Genomic DNA, 19,320 nt, shown 5'->3' with positions numbered 1-19,320 from the left:
GTACTTATAGTGTGGCATTGGATCTGTTATTTTTCACATTTAAAAAAGGCAATGTTTTTTCAGCGTATGGAAGAGAGGGTGTGAAGATGAACTTCATAGATAGGATCTTTGTTGGTGAATTGACTAGCACTGTCATGTGTGAGGAATGTGAAAATGTAGGTATTCTGGAATTTGGTTTGATGTGGAATAGATCACATACTGGTTTGATTACATTGTCTTGAAAGTATAAAATTGTATTGCCAATTTTATACTTGTTTGTTTGTTTGTAAAAACAAGACTTTATTGAAAGTTTCTCATTTAAAATGATTAATCCCTTCTTTAAAGCATTATCCTCCCAAACCTAAGAAGAGGGGTCCTTTGAATTCAAAAAGGATTCAAGGTCTGGGCTTGATTTTGCATCTAACTTAAGGCTGGAGGTTCCAAATTCTGTAATCATCTGTGTTACACCCCAATTCTATTTGATTTTTTTAAAACACCTACCTATCTTAAAACGTAAATCCTCCTGCCTACTCTTCTGGGATATACCTGAAAATTGGGAATTACTTACTTTGAATTAGTATGAGTGGGGAAATGCTAAAATTACTTTTTTGTTTCTTGAAGTATTTTTGATAATTAACGTAATAACTCTAATGAACAGCATATTCCTTTCATAATTAATATTACTGACATTTCATCATAAATGCTTTCCATGATCCTTATAATTTTCTTTAACTTTGGAAGTGAAAAAATCTTATTTGCATGACTTTTCTAATTGAATGTTACATTTGTGTTTGGTTTAAAACATTATATTTCATATTATAGAGATTAAGTAAATCAATCAGTTTGAATAATTAAGCACAGTCCTGCAGTGCCAGGTAAACTTCCCTGTGTGTGAAGTGCAGATTACACTTCAATGTGCTACTTGTATCAATGAAGAACTTCGACGATATACAAAATAGAGGTTGTATGTGTTTTGCGTGTCTCATTTATTTTTGCTGGATTCTTATATTCTGCCTGCACAGGACTCGGGACTTTGCTAGCTGTAGGCCTTTGAGGAGGAGTTTAGCGTTCGCTTTCCTTTGCCTGCATTGGCAAAGATATTTTTGACCAATGTTTGTTCATGCAAACTCACTCTTTAGAGGAACCCCTGTTTGAACATCGCTCATCAGGCAGTCTGTCCTCATAGTTACAATAGGTTTCATCTCATTTATTGCTTTACTGGAACCTAAACCACGCTGAGTCCCTCGCACAGCAGGTAAAAATAAGCCTACGGTCCGTATCAAATGTTGCAGGTGGAAGATAGGGTCACAAATGTAAGAGAAGGGCAAGGATGACAGTAATTGAGGGTGTGACTGTGTTCAGTAACTTACACGTACAACATGATTTCTATGTTTTTTTAAGGCCTTGTTTTTCACAGTCTTTCCAGAGGTAAGATAAGTCAGTTTTGGAAGGAATTTGAGAACGGCAAGGGAGAGAGCTTAAGGAACAGGCTTGGAAGGGATGTTCTAGCCATAAAGGCAGATGGCAAGTGCTGAGAGAGAATGTCTTTAGGTATCATTTGCCAGGTATTTCCAGTTTCAGCTTAGATTTTATATGGTTTATAGATGGCAAAATAAAACTCCAGTAAAGAAAAGAAGGGTGGTTTTTTTTCAATCCCCTTTTCCCCAGTAATTGGATTTATTTTAACAATTACTAGTATATGTTATGGTGTGAAAATTTCTAATAAAGCTTTTGGCTGTAACCAGTAAGCTTGACTTAGTCTTTTCTGAGAGCATCAGGTTAGAACCTGTCATCTAACTGTCATTAACCAGTCCTTGCTGCTTAACAGTGTACGAGGTCAAACGCCTGCGCAAAAGCGTCCAGGATCAGGAAAGTTAGCTTTCTGCAGAATTGTACCATCTAGAAGGCCCACATGCCTTGAAAATCTGGCTGGAGCTCAGAGAAACTGAGCACCACACTGCTTCTAGGTCTAGGTCGTGCCCAGATGAATGACCTTCCCCTTTACATCTGTATGCTGCAATTTTGTGCAGTGCTAGAGAGAAAATCTGAGCTAACTCAAAATAAAAAAAAAATAGGAAAAATGTTTTTGGGAAGTTCTTCATTGTAGTTTGATAGATCTTGTAACTAATTAGCTTTTTGTATAGTTTCTGATAATAATTTGATTTAAAACGGGAGCTATGTGCTAAACCCGTATATTGTTCTTTGCATTTAATATGCATTTTCTCTTTTTCTTCAAGATTTCAACAGTAAAAGAACCTTTCATTGATCTTTCACTTCCTATAATAGAGGAGAGGGTAAGAAACAGAATGTGTAATAAATAACTAATGCTTCCAGTGGATTGTTTTTTTACATACCTTTATGAAGAGGGTTATGTATATACACAGTTTTGAGTTCAAGCCTAAAAATGTATGCTTGTCCATAAATACATGTACTGTCATCCTGTGTGTTCATTATATGACTTTATGTATAAATACACATATACATGCATATATATAGACATACAATGTCATAGGTACCTATATTTTTAAATTAGTCCAAACTTTGAACAAATGGTCATTGTCATTTACAGTATATGTAGGTCTGAGATTAGTTTAATTTAGTAGTATTTTTAGAATATACTTGTATGAACAGAATGATTATAGACTTCTTTTGAAGGTCCAGGACGTTATATTCTAGCCTATTGGTTTGCATCTAGAGAACTGAGTGCCTTTGGACTGAAGTGCACCTACAGGATGAGGCAGTGTAAAAACGGGATAGACTTTGAATGTATTCATTCTGGTGTTTTCGGCATAAATAGTTTGCAGAATGTCTCCGTTAGCTGCAGAGGAACTGTGTTCCTTTGAAGGCATACACTCCGGTTTTGAGGGACTTGGGGTTTTCATTTGAGAGCAGGGGGGATGCGTTGGGAGTGGTTCTTCCCCCATCCTGCATATATTAATGTATATTTAAGGGAGAGTATTTAGTGTAATACTTAATCCTGCATAAAATGTACTTGTCTCCAAACACCAGTTTCGTTCATAGTAAATCCTTCATCTTCGCTGCTGCACAGAGTGCTGATGTCTGTGGGAATTAAAGCTTTAAGAACATTTTGCGTATTTGGGCCCCGTGTGCTTCCTGGCTCACATGTGTAACATGGGAACTTCATGGGTTCTCTTTGAGAGAGAGATGTGGTGGCTTTTAGCAATCGCTGCACTTACTTGAGGACGTGTGTTACCTTATGGTCGTCTCTTTCCTTTATAGTCTAGATATGCTGCTGCCATTCATGTGATGGGGGATGTGCGGCAGCTCCTTCATCACGTCATAAGGTGGTAGGCTGCACCAGAGGCTGACTGATGGGGGGCTGTGTCCCCTTTGATAAATTCACATCTCGTACAGCTGTGCACGTGCTTATACAATACTAGAATAGATTATTTGGTATGTATTCTGAACAGGAATTTTGTATCATGCCTGTTTCTTGTGGGTCTCGGTTGATCTTTCAAAGATGTTGACAGTGAGTTTATGATAAGTAAAATTAGAAAGTAGTCTTATACCACAATTCAGGGGCCAGTTACTTGGATTTATGTAGGTGACTATTTTCTAAAGTAAAAGAAAAACCCCACCTACATTCATCTTTTCTGTAGGTTGCAAAGGAATACAAAATTGGCATATTTCCTTTCCTAATTTCCTGTCTAATTTCTTAGGTTGCAAAACCTGTGCCTTTGGGAAGAACAGGTAAAGGTAAAAGTGTACAAGAGGCAGATCTTGGTCAGTATAACTGTTCTTCTATCACTACACTGAATAATCAACCCAAAATTGTCAAGAAACACGCTTTAACAAAAGACAAGGTAAGAACTTAAGTACTTGCACTAACCAGTCATCTTGAGTTTATTCTGAAGTTTCTAGAGTTACAGGGCTGGGAACTTTGACACCTGTCAGTGGGGGTTTTTTTTTATACATGTAGCCGAGATAGACTTGTTTTAAAATAGTTAGGTCATTATTAGAAGCGTGGGAAATGACAGTCATTGGGAACCATTTAGTTTTCAGTTACAGGATTTCGTTTGTAAGGGAAAAAAAATAATCTGCAAGTTAGTTGCAATTCATGTTGCCCTTGGTTTTGTTGACTGCTTTTCTTTTGGTGTCCTCGTAGTTTGTTTCTGGTTGCAATCACAAGAACCGTAATGCTGGCTAAGAGAGCAGGCAAGTCTGCATTAGTGCCACCCGAGGGATTAGCTGGCAGCGGGTACAACAAAAATAGTACAGCCAGCAGAGGCTCCTGGAGACTGAGAGCACCGTTTCCGTGATCCGCTTGGCCTTCAGCAGCCCGAGGGCTGCGGAGCTCGGTTCAGCCCGTCTCCAGTGCAGCCTCCTGAAACAGTTCTTTCTGATGGTAGCAAAAGGGTTCTGCAAATATGCCAGCCTAACAGAATTGGTTATTCGTATGTATTAGTGTTTACAGATTAAAAGAAATCTGTAGTAATTACTGTGCACATATATTATTGTTAATGCAACGTGACAAAGGCTCTCATTGTCATTATTGTCATATAATGTCATTATATGTCATATACTGTCATTATTAACATCCTTTTTCTAATAAGCCTTATCATCCATATAGGGTTAGGTGGCCAGTTAGGATCTTAATAATAGTGTTAATACGGATACATGAAACACGATTACTGAAACGTTTTCAAAATTAAGAAAATATAGTATGGATTTCAATAAACTAGACTAGACACACTAATACAAAGGAAGTGATAACTCTGCTTTTGATACGAATGGATAGTGACCCAAGAAGCGTGTCTGTCTAATTGGTGAGGCTTTGTGATTCTCTGCTTCCCCTCCATCTTTTCAGACATGTATTTATCATTATTTTAGACTTTTTTTGAGTGATTTTCAGTGTAATTTATCTGTTGTGCAGCAAAACTTCTAATGCAAACCAAACAACTGTTGAATTCAATCAGTGTTTGTTGACGTTCTGTGACTTCAGTTCATCAGTTTGTAAGTTTGCTTGTGAAAATGGGGGGTGTCCCGTGGGTGGTCTTGTAGGCAACAAAGTACCCGAACACTGGTTGTTAGGCTTTTCTCCTGAAATGGGAACTTCACAATTTTAAGAATTTTTTGACTGCTGTTTGCATAATACCCCTGAACACTAGCAGTAATTTCAGACAAGTTCCTCTCCCTCGTCTCTATTTACAAAGCAAGCAAGCTTAACTGAGACCAGAAATGGTCCTAATGGAAAACAGTTTGGGGGGTTTCTAATCATTTTTATTGAGATTTTATTCTTTTTTTTTGCTAAACTGTTCACTTGCTTTTAAGTTTAAGGACTGGAATTAGGAAGTCGTACATTTAGTGTAGGTTTAAACCCTGTTTAAGAAACTATTCAGGAATATTTTTGTCTTTCACACGGACTTCATTTGGACTTAAGCTCTTGCTTAAAGTTTAAAACTGAATATGTGTTTGAGGATTCTTCATTAATTGAGTCTATGGTATATATTTAAGGGATAGGCTGAACAAAGTTCAGTGCCTGCAACTTAGGCAGTTACCTGTACTGCCTAACATTTTGGTACCCATGACCTGGAGTGGAATCCAAAACAAAAACAGTCCAGAAACCCTCTCTACCAAATGTGACGCTACCTAAAGATACTCTGTAGGAAATACTAAACAGAAAGCCGTGTCTAAAATTACACCTTCGCTGCAGCTTAGGCACATGACCAGGTGTGCAGAAGGGTATTTCCCTCCACTTAGGTTCCCTGTTATGGAAGCCACGTGTGAAAGTTAGTTTCTGTGGTTTGTTCTGTGGAAGCACTGATGCGATCTTAACTCGTGCTGTGTGTCACTTTGTTTGTGTGTTTAAAAGGTATTTTCTTATTAATGCCAGGAAGTGGAAGGTGCAAGTGCAGGGCTCCTGACACTCAGGGAATTTCGAGCCTTATTTTAGGAATGTGCCTATTCTATAGGTTATGAGGTCATGACAATTTTAGATTCTTTTACCTCGTGTCTGAGTGAGCCCTACTGGAAGGCTCTGTGCCCTCTTGGGCACCATAAATACTCTCCTGAAACAGGTCCTAACGCACTAAATACATGTGAAGAAAAAATAAACCAGAATAGCCATATAAAAAACTGATAGGAGAAGAGAATGAGACAGAAGTAGCAAAAGGACATGTGGTAGAAACAAAGGAAAGAATGGAAGGCAGAAGGTGCAGACACTGTTACAGGAGAAAAGGCCTAAAACTCAAACTGTTGAGGCTGATCGAAGGATTCCCGCTGGCATCACTGGAATTTTGATCCAACTCAGATAAAGGAAAAAGCAAAAGGGAAGGAAATTTGCTTATTTCTTTTGGAAAGAAGCCAAACGAAAGAAAAGAATCATGAACACTTATAAATCACTTAAAATTATGGCAGCTCTAAGTTTTTGGGTTTTTATTTTTTAATCTATAGTAGTTTTCTGTGGCAGCAAACTTTTTTTCCTTCTTGCAATCTTGATAAAAAAAAAAATCAACTTCAGATAATATACAAATTAGCAAACATACAACTAGGGATGCTTTATTTAATTCTAAGACAGATGCCTACAAGGTGAGCTGAATTTTCTTCTGGAGCTGCTCATCATCTAAGGCCTCTGATGGGAGGCTAGGGGACTAGCTTAAACTTGAGAACCGTTTAGAAGCTTAAGTTAGATTAAGTGAATACCGCTTCAAATGTGCCATCCACAGCTGTCACAAAGTTAACGTCATTAGTTGTGGGAAGTATTGATCTCACAGTAAGTATAATGCTCTTAGCTGACTGGGGTGTAGGTTTCTAATCCTAAACTGGTTTAAAAAGATCTTAAGGAGATCAACTAGCTTAAACACGTGAGAGATGGAGAATATAAAATGATAGGTTTAATTTGCTTTGAATTTGTCACGTTTCAAAAGATATGTTATTAGATCACAGATCTGTTTTCTTTTTCTCCCCTATATTACTGAAATAATAATGCCATAATTTACAGAATCAATTGAACCAGGAGAGACGGCTTACCAGAAAAGCTTCCTCTAATGAAGAAGAAAAAAGTCCTGTTATCATGCAGGAAAAAAACAAAAAGCTCGAGCTGGAAGGTAGCTCTGATGTCCTGTACTCCAAAGACACAACTGCCGACTCCGCTGTAAATGGAAGTCAGACGGACGGCAGTGAGAAGGAAGCCAGCCGCTCTGAAAGCAGCTTTGATGCAGACAGTGAAGCCTCAGAAAGCGAAAGTGCTTCTAAGCAAACAGCTTTCAGCCCGTCCAGCAACACATCTGGTTTGCACGTCAACCACATAAATGTCAAAATGCCGCACAACAAACCAAGTGACAGTAACGATGAGATGATTTCCAGTGCCATATCCAAACTCAGCCTCTGTGGTACTATAAATGAAGATAAAAAATTGGGCCGTGGGGATCCAGCATTAGGTTTATTGAATAATTCCGTGTTCTCAGTAGACAAATCCCCGCTATCCCAAAACCCTCAAAATGCTTTCCAGACGCTTTCCCAAAGCTACGTAACTAGCTCAAAGGAATGTTCTGTTCAGTCCTGCCTTTACCAGTTCACCTCTGTAGAGCTCCTAATGGGGAACAACAAGCTTTTATGTGAGAGCTGCACAGAAAGGAAACAGAAGTATCAGAAGAAATGCAACTCCACAGGTAAAGTGCTTGTATCTGCCTGGACCCTACAAAATTGCCTCTCAAAACCTGTGCACTCGCTGCCGTTTCATTGCTCCAGCATGGGCCTCCCCCTTGTGGCTAAATAGAAAACGTCTCCTCAAGCAGAAGTTGCTTGTACCAACTTAAAACTTCACCCTGCGAAGGCAACAACACTAAATTTTTGTATTAGAACATAATCGTAGATGTAACTTAGAATTTATTTTGCATCTTTTCTTTATTTTATCCAAGATAAGTAACTTAAAGATGACCATAAACTGAATAGGCTCATTGTTCGATATTAATCTTTGCTGCTGTTTCTGTTCTTTACAATCCTAGAAGCTTTGAAATAAATGCTGCAATATTCAGCTCTAGCAACTTACATACTCAGGGAAGTAATGAAATTAAGTATGTAAGAGGGGCAAAAAAGACACTTGTAATAAAGACGGAAAAAAAACTTACAAAGATTTGTAAGAGTGGAGATGAGAGAGAACTACCTTCTTGTGACAGTGTTTTCCTCAATGTTTGTATAGCCCGAGCAGACGGTTAGGGTTCATTGAGTAAGAAAAACAATTTAAATATAATGAAAAATAAATTTTTAAAAAGGACTGGAGGATTCTTTTTGATGTATAGTAATTCAGAAGGTTAAAAAAATTAAGCTCTTCTGATTGTTTGTAAATAAAATATAAAGGGAGATCTTACAGTAACAAAAAATTGCCCGTTTGCTGTGCATTTATAGATATCTGGAGAGATACAAGTTAAGCATGAGTAAATTCAGAAAAATAATCTAAAAATAATATTTTATAATCATTCATTTATCATTATTGGACTGAGAATAAGTGCTATATAAATAATATTTTGGTGCCATGGGCACAGTGAAAAATGGAAAAGGGAAATGAGTTCACAACTAATCATTATTTTTTCCTTCTAAATCAAAAGATTTAAGAAGTCACCTACTTTTACATGAAATGCTTCATTCTACCACAAATGAAATATTTTCCTTCAGGCATGTGTAAAAACCAGTAAATTAATTACTTTTTTCAGCAAAAAAAAATGCTGGTGGCATGTTCCCTTTTACTGTATAGCTAACCACTGAGCTACTTTTGGTAAGACCCCCGGGTTCAATTCCCTCTGTACCACAGGGGGACTGGAGTCCACGTATCCCAATCCTGTGTGCTCAAGCCAGCATGAGGCATCCTGAAGTAGACACCCCTGCTCAAACCGTTCTCTTAAATAAGCACAAAGTAGGAGTCATTCAGAAAGAACTGAAGAATGGAAAATTAATCTCTGTCTTAGTGGTTAGGACATTAGTATGGATAGAGAGACCTGTGCCTTCCGTTTCTTGTTCCAGTGATCATCCATTTATTTCAGGTGAAATGGTTTTAGCAGGAAAGTTGGGTGCTATAGTAACAGACAATGTAGGTATCTCAGTGTGCAAGCTGACCTAGATAGTGTACACGCTTCCAACTTTTGATCTGATTTGCACAGGACGGGCTAAAATAATGCTCAGATTTGGCAGATTATGCTTACTAAAAACTAGAAAAATGAGAAAATATTTTTCTGTTACTCCACAAAATTTGCCTTGCATTTTATATAACATGTACAAAATCATTGCAGCATAGATCTATTCTGTCAGATGTTTAAAAAATGCTTAAATTCTGTGTGACTGCCTTCACTTTACAAATTATTTTGATATTCATAAATACAGAAAAGAAAATGGAAGGCGTCTACACAAATGCTCGGAAACAGCTGCTGATTTCTTCAGTCCCTGCTATTCTTATTCTCCATCTGAAAAGATTCCACCAGGTAAAAGGCCAAAACCCTCTTGTATATTCCTCTGCCCCGCTGGTGGACAAGCAATTCTTTAAGTGTCATTGTGCATACCGATATTTGCTTTTTAAATGGAGAACTGGTTGAACCACTATTTGAAACACGCTTATGTTTTTTTGACTGTCTAATACCTTCAGAGTGCATTTAGCCATTCAGATGTATCCAGGGAAACCTCTTACGTGTCCATCATGCTTATGTGTAGCAGGCACTGTATTGAAAACATAACAAAGAATTTTAAAATCCGTTACAATCTTATTCTTGGTTTTGGTTTATTTTAATAGTATAGTAATACACCTTAGCTTTAAAAAGCTTCCTAGTAAAAATATTTATTTTACAGCCTTTTTTTTTCTTTTCCTTTGGAGGCTGGTTTGAGTCTACGGAAAGTAAATAGGCACGTGGATTTCCCTCTGATTTTAGACTTAGCACCATTTTGTTCTGCATCTTGCAAGGTACACGTTTCAAATCTTTATTTTTATTGTACTTCAACAGTTGTTGTCCTGAGCACAAGTTAAACTGGATTGATGATGATGTTTATTATTCCCTCCTTTCCTAGAGAAATTATAGAGTGAATGTTTTCAAATAGTATCTCGAGATCAGAATTGTAACTAATTGAAATTCCATTCATATCAAGAATTTCACAGATATTAATCAGTATTAGTTAAGCTATGGTGCCCTGATGGTGTTAGTGTATCTTCCAGCATTAAGGACAAGTATTGCTGCTTCCATGGTAACTAAATTCAATTAATAGACTATTGAGTATTTTTAATAGATGTATTTCACCTTTGGAAATGCTGTAGATGTCTGTTTGCTTCCTTTAAAGTAATACTGTTGACAGCTAGTTAAGATACCTGTAAAATTAATCGTGAAATAATTTATCTTTGTTTTCTGCGTTTCTGGGAATGCAGAATGTTACAGATGGTGCAAGAGTGCTATATAGTCTTTACGGAATAGTGGAGCACAGTGGGTCAATGAGAGGTGGTCACTATGCGGCGTATGTGAAAGTCAGGACACCCTCCAAGAAATTACTAGAGCATATCTCTACCACTAAAAATGTTCTGGGTACGTACAAACAGAGCCTCCTCTGTCTGTGAGTAAAACCAAAAGCAACCACTGGCTGCAGCTCCTTATCCTTAAGGGTATTTATAGTAAATAATTGTTTTAGCTCAGAATATTCTGTTATTTTTAGGGCGACATAAATCAGTTCTTTTTTCTTCTGTTGCACCCAGTACATGACCTACTTCTGTATTAACCCCACATAGAGCTCAGTGAATAATGGAATTTTGGTTCAGTTATTAAACAGCGAATTGATGGAAAACTCTCCTCTCTTTCCTAGTCAAAATAATATGTCCAGATGAATAGTTGTGCCCGGTAAAATGTAATTATTTGGCATATTTGGTACTTTAAAATGTTCTGGTACAAAAGCCGAATCCATGGCAATTTAAATTAAATTTTCCGTGTATTTGAGTATTTTACCTATCTTAGGATTGGAAATTTTTTAATGCTTAAAAATCTGGAATACTCTGGTTTAATGTGAACAGCAAGAAGCTCTTCATGGAGGATAGGAGGTTTGCTGTAGGGTTTCTGTTGGTATTTTGAGAACAGCACACTAGTTCTTATTAATATGTTTTGGATATGCAGAATGAAATAAGATTCTAGGATAGTATCTGTTGGCAAATGATTTGCGGAGGCGAGAATGTTGAGTTGTCAGAGTAAGGTAAATATTTACTGTTTCCCTTCGTGGGGGGAGTGAGAACCAAGCACTATCCTGTCTATCCTGTGTAGTATCACTTTGCATTTGAAGCTTATTTCCCAGAAGGACAATTTTTTACATTGTTTTTGAAACGGAAGTCTCCCTCAGCCTTATGCTTCCCTTGCAATGATTATTAGAACAGATAAGATCTTCTGTGCACTCTGAATTTCACACTGGTCAGCTTTTGAAATATGATTTCTTTTCTGTGTCAGAACTGATTGTGTGCTAGTGTAACTTACTGTTAGAACTCAGTAAGCTGTACTTGAAATGTCTTAGGCTTTTTGAAAAAATATGAAAAAAGCAATAGCAGTGTACATGCGTAAGCATTGTCTTCCACCAATTTCTCTTACAGTACTCTTTGACATGTAAATTTCAAACTAGAAATACTGGACTTCATCTAAGTCATGAGTTATTCTTGTGGGTTAGAAGCTTCTCTTGCTTTTTGAAATATACACTGCATTTGTTTGATAACGACGTGAAAGACAAGAAATAACTTCTTTTGCTTTTGCATTTCAGGTTTAAAAGAAGCCATGGGAGCATCAGGAGGACAGTGGGTGTATGTCAGTGATGCCCATGTTCAGACGGTTCCGGAATCAAGAGTACTAAATGCTCAAGCATATCTACTTTTTTATGAAAGATTATTACTATAATTCTCAACGGTTTAATTTAAAAGATGGTAGTGGTTATTTAGTTTATCTTATTTAAAGCTGCAGTGGTAAGAGTACCTGTAAATATTGTGCCTTTATCTTGTAGAGAATTTATCATATGTTGACTCTGAAGTTCAGTCAAGCTATTATAAATATCTGAATGGTTCTCTTAAAGTATGCACTTTGCCAAACATTTAAAATTCCTGGATTCATTAAAATACAGTACTGTTAGAATGTAAGATGATGTCCTATCCTACTGAGGTCTATGGAAAGTTTGTTCTTGATTTTAATAAAGATAAGCTTTCACCTATAGTTCTAGAACAGTTGAGAATAAAAATACTGATAGCTTTAAGTGCCTGGATTTGCTGGTGTACAGTAAGAATATGAAGTATTTCAACTTTCTGTGATCTAGTCCAGATCCTTCCCGTCACTGGGTTGGATGTCAGCTGTTAAGATTTCTGCAAACAAGAACCTGTCAAATCGTGTTGCTTCCACATGTAGTAATTGGAAAGCACCGTGCTTCCAGAATGGAGTAACAGCAGCTGTCTCTGGGTAATGCTGCAGTGCACTTTCACGATAGAGCTGGGAATTGATTGGGAAAATACGGCTTCTACAAAGTGACAGTGAATCCTCACATACCCAGTACCCCTTCAGCTGTCTCCAACTGGCACTGGTATGGCAATGTACTCCTGTTTTAATATAAATATATACTTGGTGTGCATATGTATATCCTCTGATATATATATATATATGCACACCATAAATCCCATCAATATATATTGTCATTTTACCTACTAGGAAAGAGAATTGCAAATACTTCTGTATTTAGTAAATTTTCAACTTCATAATTATGACAATGTGCAGCATATAAGCTTGTGTATGAATATGTATGGGGTTTAAGTGTTACTGGGTAATTCTGTTACTTTTGGTTCTAAACATGAATTTATCTGTTCCTGAATACTTTTCTCACAGGAGTAATAAACTATAAATTATTTTTGCACTGTGTGTGTGAGTTGGACAGTAAATGATGACTTTTGCCCTCTGATACATGTCTGGACTTCCCTCTGTCATCAGTGGAGGACAGCAGGCGTCCCAGTGGCAGACCTTGTTTCTGTATCCTGTCTGACCGCCCCCTTTTGAGTTGTTACTTCTTCTGGTAATTTCTCGTTTCCATCCCAGAGAGCAATAGATACATTTTGGTCAAAATCTGATGACTGCTTTGAAGCTATGTGGTAATTCATTTCTGTAATAAGCAGTTGCTTCAATACAAATTACTTCTGTAACAGTTCCATCCTGCCCAACTTGCTCTTTGGTAGAGAAAAGACTATGTTTATTCCTGCTTACTATTTTCATTTATGGAAATGCTTTTTGGTGAAAAAACATGCTGTCCCTATTACTATCTCTACCACGTGTTGTCATGCTTGCTTGCACGACTTTCCTATTCTCTCGTTCTGTTTCAGAGTTTCATCCCACCTGCATTCACTCTTTTGCATAAGAAAACAGCAAAACCTGCCACAGTTGCGTTTCCTCAAACTGCTGAGGTATATTTTACAGCCACGTTACTTGTACATACTTGTGCAGGCACTAAGGACTGTTAGGCCATACAACTGATTGTCATAACAGACTGAGCCCCTGGTCGCACAGGATTTTATTTTCCAAAGGAAAACTCCTCTGTTTAGGTCAAAATTAGGCTACGCATTTTGGCCAACGCAATCGTTTTTTCCCTCCAGAGATTAAAATTGTTGCAGTCTACCCAAAAGTAGTAAAACTCAGAGACACCAAGCAGTCAACTTTAGCCATCTGTATTCCAACTAAACACATCTTAACCTGAGTCTACGCTAAGAAAAAAAGAAAAAAAAAATGTTTAGACTAGAGTTGGTTAAAATATGTCAATTTTCTTTTACCTCCTTATCTTCCCATACCCTTCATCCATCTACATACACCTTCCCCCTCTTTGTATATAGCTGATCAAAACTCAGAATTAGTTCTGGGCAGGAGTCACAGCAAATACCAGCTAAGTTTCACTTCTGTGACACTATCTTGCTGGGAGACCACAGACGAAGTGTATTTCATCCCCCTTAAAGCAGACTGACCGACTAGATGAGGCCTTAAGTTCCTAGTTTTGCTGACTTCTGTAAAACTACTGAACTTAAGTACCTATATGAATCTCCTACTTTTTAGCCTAGAACTACCTCCCTAAAGTACAAAACTAAGAGAGAAACAGAACAAGGTTCTTAGCCTGTTATTTTTAATGCTCTTTTCAGGAAAACCTTGAGGTGGTCTTTGCCCCTCTTTAACCAGAGTTCACACAGTTTGGACCGCTGAAAGCTTCCCAAGGGGACACACTGACTAAGATGCCATGAAAGATGCTGGCAGGATTTATTTCCTCATTAACAGCCAGGGAGCATTTCCTTGCTATTAAGATATTTTATAGAACGTGGAGAGAAAATGGCATGAGAAAAAGCCAGCGCCTTTATCCAAGATAGCCATCACTGTTGCTCCTGGATGAGGCTTCCTGGGTTGAAATAAAAAGCAGCGTTAGCAGCCACTCCAGTAAGTTCGGAGTCAGGACAGGTATGAAAATATTATAGAAGGAAACATTCTCTAAAAATGAGGGCAACAGGTGAAGTTACGGCTTTAGAATGAAGAAATGATGACTAATGTGAGATGTCATACACAATTTGAGATGCAAGTCACACTTAGTGTGTCCTTTAAGACGTAGGGTTTGTTGCGTTTTTTTTGTGGCAAGATTTGGCTCCAAAGCAAGCGATTGTACATAAATATGCATACTGAAGACTTGGTATAGTTCCTTATCAGGAATTGCAAGAGAAGGTCAGAGCCTTCCAGGAAAACGAGCGTACATCCTACATTTGCTAAAATGTTAAACATGATTCTAGAGGCTATCTGCAAAGTCTAGGAACTTGTAGTTTCCTGCAACTGCCAGATGCACGCGCACTATTGAAAAGCTATGTGTTTTCAGAATTTAACTGAAGGGCTCTAAAGTTTAAGACTCTTCTTAAGATATCTTCTGTTCCCAGACCAAAAACCTTTTCAGGCCTACAGCGTCTACTCTTCATAGAGCTACACCGTACCTTTGTGGTCCCCCCCACCCCGAGAAAGTGCAGCAGCCTGCTTCTTCATGTGGAATACCTTGGAAACGGCTTTCTCTTCGTCCCACCCTTCTCTTCTCACAAGGGCACCACTGTTTTCTTCATCAGCCTCTCCCGTTCTTTGTTTTTGGGGTCTCCATAAACCTCTCTGCCAATGTCTTTTCTTTCATCGATCCTTAACCATAACACAATGTTTCCCGGTCCCATCACTTGTGTTCCCTGAACTAGGAAAACTCTTACTGGAAGGGCTACTGTAACTAGTCTTGCCTCTCCCTACCACCCCCCTGGCTCTACCTACAGATTGCAATACAGGTATCCGAGAAAAGCTGTGACTCCTGGGCAGCTCTCTGCTGACCAGTCACAAGGCAGTGCCTTTAAAACAATGAGAAAGGAAGCAAAGTAAATAGTTCCTCACTCTTCAGTAAGTAAACCTAATTTATGAGAAGTACTTGATTTGTATATGGACAACTGGAACGCCCCACAGAAGTTTCCTCGGAGTGAAGGCATCAACAAAGACGGCTGTATCAGCTAAGGAGTTAGTCCAGATTATAGAGTCTTTCTCCTCAGAAAGAACTTTCTTATGTTTGGATTTATATACATTTATGCTAAATATGGCAAAAAGTGATGGGGAGAAGGTTTATTATACTAACCTATCTACACCAATGCATGTGCGGACATCATGTTTGTGTAAGTCTGTTCTCCTAAGAGAGGGCTACAAATACTTAGTGGTGAAGGAAAAACAAACAAACCAACCCTAAACTTCTCTGCCCAAAACGTACACACTGTAATTGTCTTTGTTTAGGAAATGAAATCCATGCAGTCTGCCAAACCTTCCTCCCCTACTCCCATCTGCACCCTCTGTGTGTATCAATGAAGTGCTCTTGCTTACGGATTTCAAGTGGTAGCAGGTGAGCGTGGTTTATAAAGTCATTAAAAGGCTGAAATGCCTTAACTTCACCATTTGCTTCTCTTTGGACTTTTTTCATACTAATACAGAGTCATAAAGGGACATGAAATTAATGCATCTACATTCCCAACCCATTATAAAAATCTTTTTTGAACATATTAGGAACAAACTAGGATTTGGAAAGGAATAATTTCTTGAGGAGAAACTAAGATGTATTAAAACGGGAACAAAGAAAGCATTTGAACGCAACTTTCATGTTAGTAAAAATTAGCAAATCCAATTTTAACTAATTTAGTAAGTGGTAGCATACTTCATGAAACAGCTTCACAGCAGCCCTGATTAAACAGAAATTTTATATTCCAAGTTTTCATCAGCTGGAAACTTTTTTGCTGTCCTGTACACATTTATGCATTTGTACAAAGATTTATATATCTACGTGAAAGAGATGCCACTAATTTTCAGTAGAACCATTTCAGTCTAATTATTTTAGAATGGATTATTTTTGCTTCTGTATCTATGTGTCTTAGGATACCATTTTGCCAGCTGTTGTAGCTGTTTGTTCCTCTCCCGTTGGTGCATAAATAAACTGCAGAAACAGTGGGAAAGTCATTATTCAAAATGATTCAAGATCTATTTTTTTTGTAAACTGATATTATAAAATATATTTTCAGACAGAATTCTGTTAGTGCAAGTCAAAACACTTCCTTTGCAAGTTACATAAACAGTCTAAGTGAATTTATTTGTTATAATAAAACAATTGCAATGCATTGTAACTACTTTAAGACTACTTGGTATACATTCCATTTATATAAAGTTATAAATACTTCTGTCTTCATTGATATTAGTAGAAAAACTATTTTTTAAGTGTCAAGAATGTTTCTTACATCTGTTGCAGCTTCCAAAATTTTTCTAGTACAAAATATAAAGGTGCAGTACTGCTTTTAAAAAAAAACAGAAAAGCATTTATTTTCAGTAGGTTTGTGACTTCTTAATACTTATCTCATTGTTTTGCTAGGTTAGTTTTGTGGTTTTGAGCTGTGTAACCTGGGGATCATTACAGTTCACTGTAATGAAACCACCATGTCAATGTCGGCCATTCCCTATTTAGCCATTTCACAAAGTTGAGTTCTGATTCTACTGTCATTTATGCAATCCCTGATATGTTCATATGTGCTTGCACTTATACAAAAGACAACCCAAGTAATCAAAAAAACCCGTTGCCAAGTCTGAAATACTTGGGAAGCAATAAATCAAGCATGTTAAAAGTTTCATCTTGTTTTCATTCATTTACTTTTTTCATCTGTTTGAACTAATAGTCTATTTCTACTCTGCAGATACTTAAATAACAAATAATATTTTTAGAATTTTACCACAGTACTGATACATTGTACACTTTGTTTGTAGATTTCTAATTCCAAATATTACTAAGTAAACAGGGCCTTAAACACAGACTGTATTTAAAAAACTGTCCTGGTTTCGGCAGGGATAGAGTTAATTTCCTTCCTAGTAGCTGGTACAGTGCTGTGTTTTGGATTTAGGGTGAGAACAATGTTGATAACACACCGATGTTTTAGTTGTTGCTAAGTAGTGTTTACTAGTCAAGGACTTGTCAGCTTCCCATGCTCTTCTCTAGACTGAGAAGGCTGCAGGTGCACAAGAAGCTGGGAGGGGGCACAGCCGGGACAGCTGACCCAAACTGGCCAAAGGGATATTCCACACCATATGATGTCATGCTCAGCATATAAAGCTGGGGGAAGAAGAAGGAAGGGGGGGACGTTTGGAGTGATGGCGTTTGTCTTCCCAAGTAACCGTTACGCGTGATGGAGCCCTGCTTTCCTGGAGATGGCTGAACACCTGCCTGCCCATGGGAAGGAGTGAATTAATTCCTTGTTTTGCTTTGCTTGCATGTGTATATTTTGCTTTACCTATCAAACTGTCTTTATCTCAACCCACAAGTTTTCTCACTTTTACCCTTCCGATTGTTTCCCCCATCCCACTGCGGGGGAGTGAGCGAGCGGCTGCGTGGTGCTCAGTTGCCAACTGAGGTTAAACCACGACAAAAACAACCAAAAGTCTGATCAGTTTTCCAATCTATCCTAGGTGCTTTAACAAGTTTATCAGAATAAAGCTGCCATTTGTCTTCTGTTCATTTTGTCTTTTCATCTATAGTTATCTATTATTTGACAAATGTATAAATAAAACATCCAACCATTTGGAAAACTATATTGTTTAAATATAAGCTGTATGTTGTACAATTGAGTTCACAAAGCTTCCATTTTTTTCCCCAACTAAAGAGAGAATATTTTTCCTTTCATCTTGTGTCACAACTTCACTACTCTTGGAAGAAACACCCAGAGATGAGTCCATATCCTTGAACACTTAAGCTACACCACTTGTTTCCGCCTGCCTTACCATCTGTGGCATAGGTCATTGATTAAGAGACAGTTTGTTCCCTTTATAAGAACCGACTTCCATAATTCTGTGATAAGACCAGGACCAAGAGCGGGTCCCCCCCACATCCCCGGTTTCAGTAGTAGCTTAAAGCTTGCCCATCCAGAAGTACCACTCCAGGGTACCAGCTGTGCGTCAGTCGGGTACCAGCTGTGCGTCAGTCGGCGCTGGACAGACTTAAAACTTCCAGAACACTTCTGTCCATGGAAAGCATTCTCAGTCCAGCCATTCCTTGTGACACAAAAAGGGAAAAGTCTAGAACACTTCAGCTGACAGTAATAGGTAGCGTAAGTGGCACCAACAAATCTTACAGTGACATCATTACATGGAGTTAAGCACCAGTTTCTTGAAGCTTTCAGTTTTCTACAGATTTATAAAAGTTAATGTATTCTGTTACTCCATGTGGGTAATTAATGTTACTTTATCCAACGATCGAAGAGATTATGGATGTTTTAGGCATGTACATCAGATGACGCTAAAGGAAGGAAAGGCAGTGATCACAGCAGTAACGTGCTAGCTAATGTAAACCTCTGTTCCACAAAAAGCAATGCAACCACTAAGTCCTTGCCTACAGAATCAACCCCAATGTCGATACAAGAAGAGCTATTTACCAAGGATGATTTTGGTTTATCTTCATACATTAAAATACAACGATAATTTCAAGGTAAATCTCATGATACCTTAAAAGTTAATTTGGATATTCTGAATGAACTACTTAAAGAATCGTCTTGCTCCAGGAGCGCTCCAGATACGCATACACTGACCCGACTTACTTAAGAATGCCGACACCCTGCAGCTATGCAAGTTTCGTAGATATGTCACTGCAGCACCATTGCCCAGCGTAAGATCCACTTAACGAAGCAGCTTTATATACTTCTTCAGGTAGACTGCCCCCTCCGCACCGGAACCATGGATCACACCGTCTCGAGCAGCGGTTACCTGCGGAGGCCACAGAGCTGACGAGCTTCCCGCGGGTCTCCTCACGCTATCGCATGCAGGCGGGAAGGTGAATCCCGGT

The 19,320-nt window shown here is 38.1% G+C and overlaps 1 protein-coding gene across 3 annotated transcripts in view; it reads left to right on the top strand.

Annotated features, from left to right (window-relative positions):
- USP45 (ubiquitin specific peptidase 45) overlaps positions 1-12,876 on the top strand; it is a 52,042-nt gene extending 39,166 nt beyond the window's left edge. The window contains exons 12-19 of one of the 3 annotated variants that reach the window (XM_009320153.1): positions 64-155; positions 2,217-2,273; positions 3,660-3,803; positions 6,941-7,610; positions 9,316-9,413; positions 9,800-9,886; positions 10,343-10,496; positions 11,704-12,876. In XM_009320153.1, the coding sequence (XP_009318428.1) occupies positions 64-155; positions 2,217-2,273; positions 3,660-3,803; positions 6,941-7,610; positions 9,316-9,413; positions 9,800-9,886; positions 10,343-10,496; positions 11,704-11,837 (1,436 nt within the window). In that variant the 3' untranslated portion in view covers positions 11,838-12,876. Of the gene's footprint in view, positions 1-63; positions 156-2,216; positions 2,286-3,659; positions 3,804-6,940; positions 7,611-9,315; positions 9,414-9,799; positions 9,887-10,342; positions 10,497-11,703 lie in introns of all 3 variants that reach the window. The other 2 variants (XM_009320152.1, XM_009320154.1) reach the window with 2 other exon arrangements.
- Positions 12,877-19,320: the final 6,444 nt, after the last annotated feature.

Source organism: Pygoscelis adeliae, unplaced genomic scaffold (genome assembly GCF_000699105.1).
Source record: "Pygoscelis adeliae isolate BGI_AS28 unplaced genomic scaffold, ASM69910v1 Scaffold41, whole genome shotgun sequence".
In the NCBI taxonomy this organism is placed as follows: domain Eukaryota; kingdom Metazoa; phylum Chordata; class Aves; order Sphenisciformes; family Spheniscidae; genus Pygoscelis; species Pygoscelis adeliae.
Note: the sequence above shows the minus strand (reverse complement) of the source record. Positions and strands in the feature narration are given on the sequence as shown.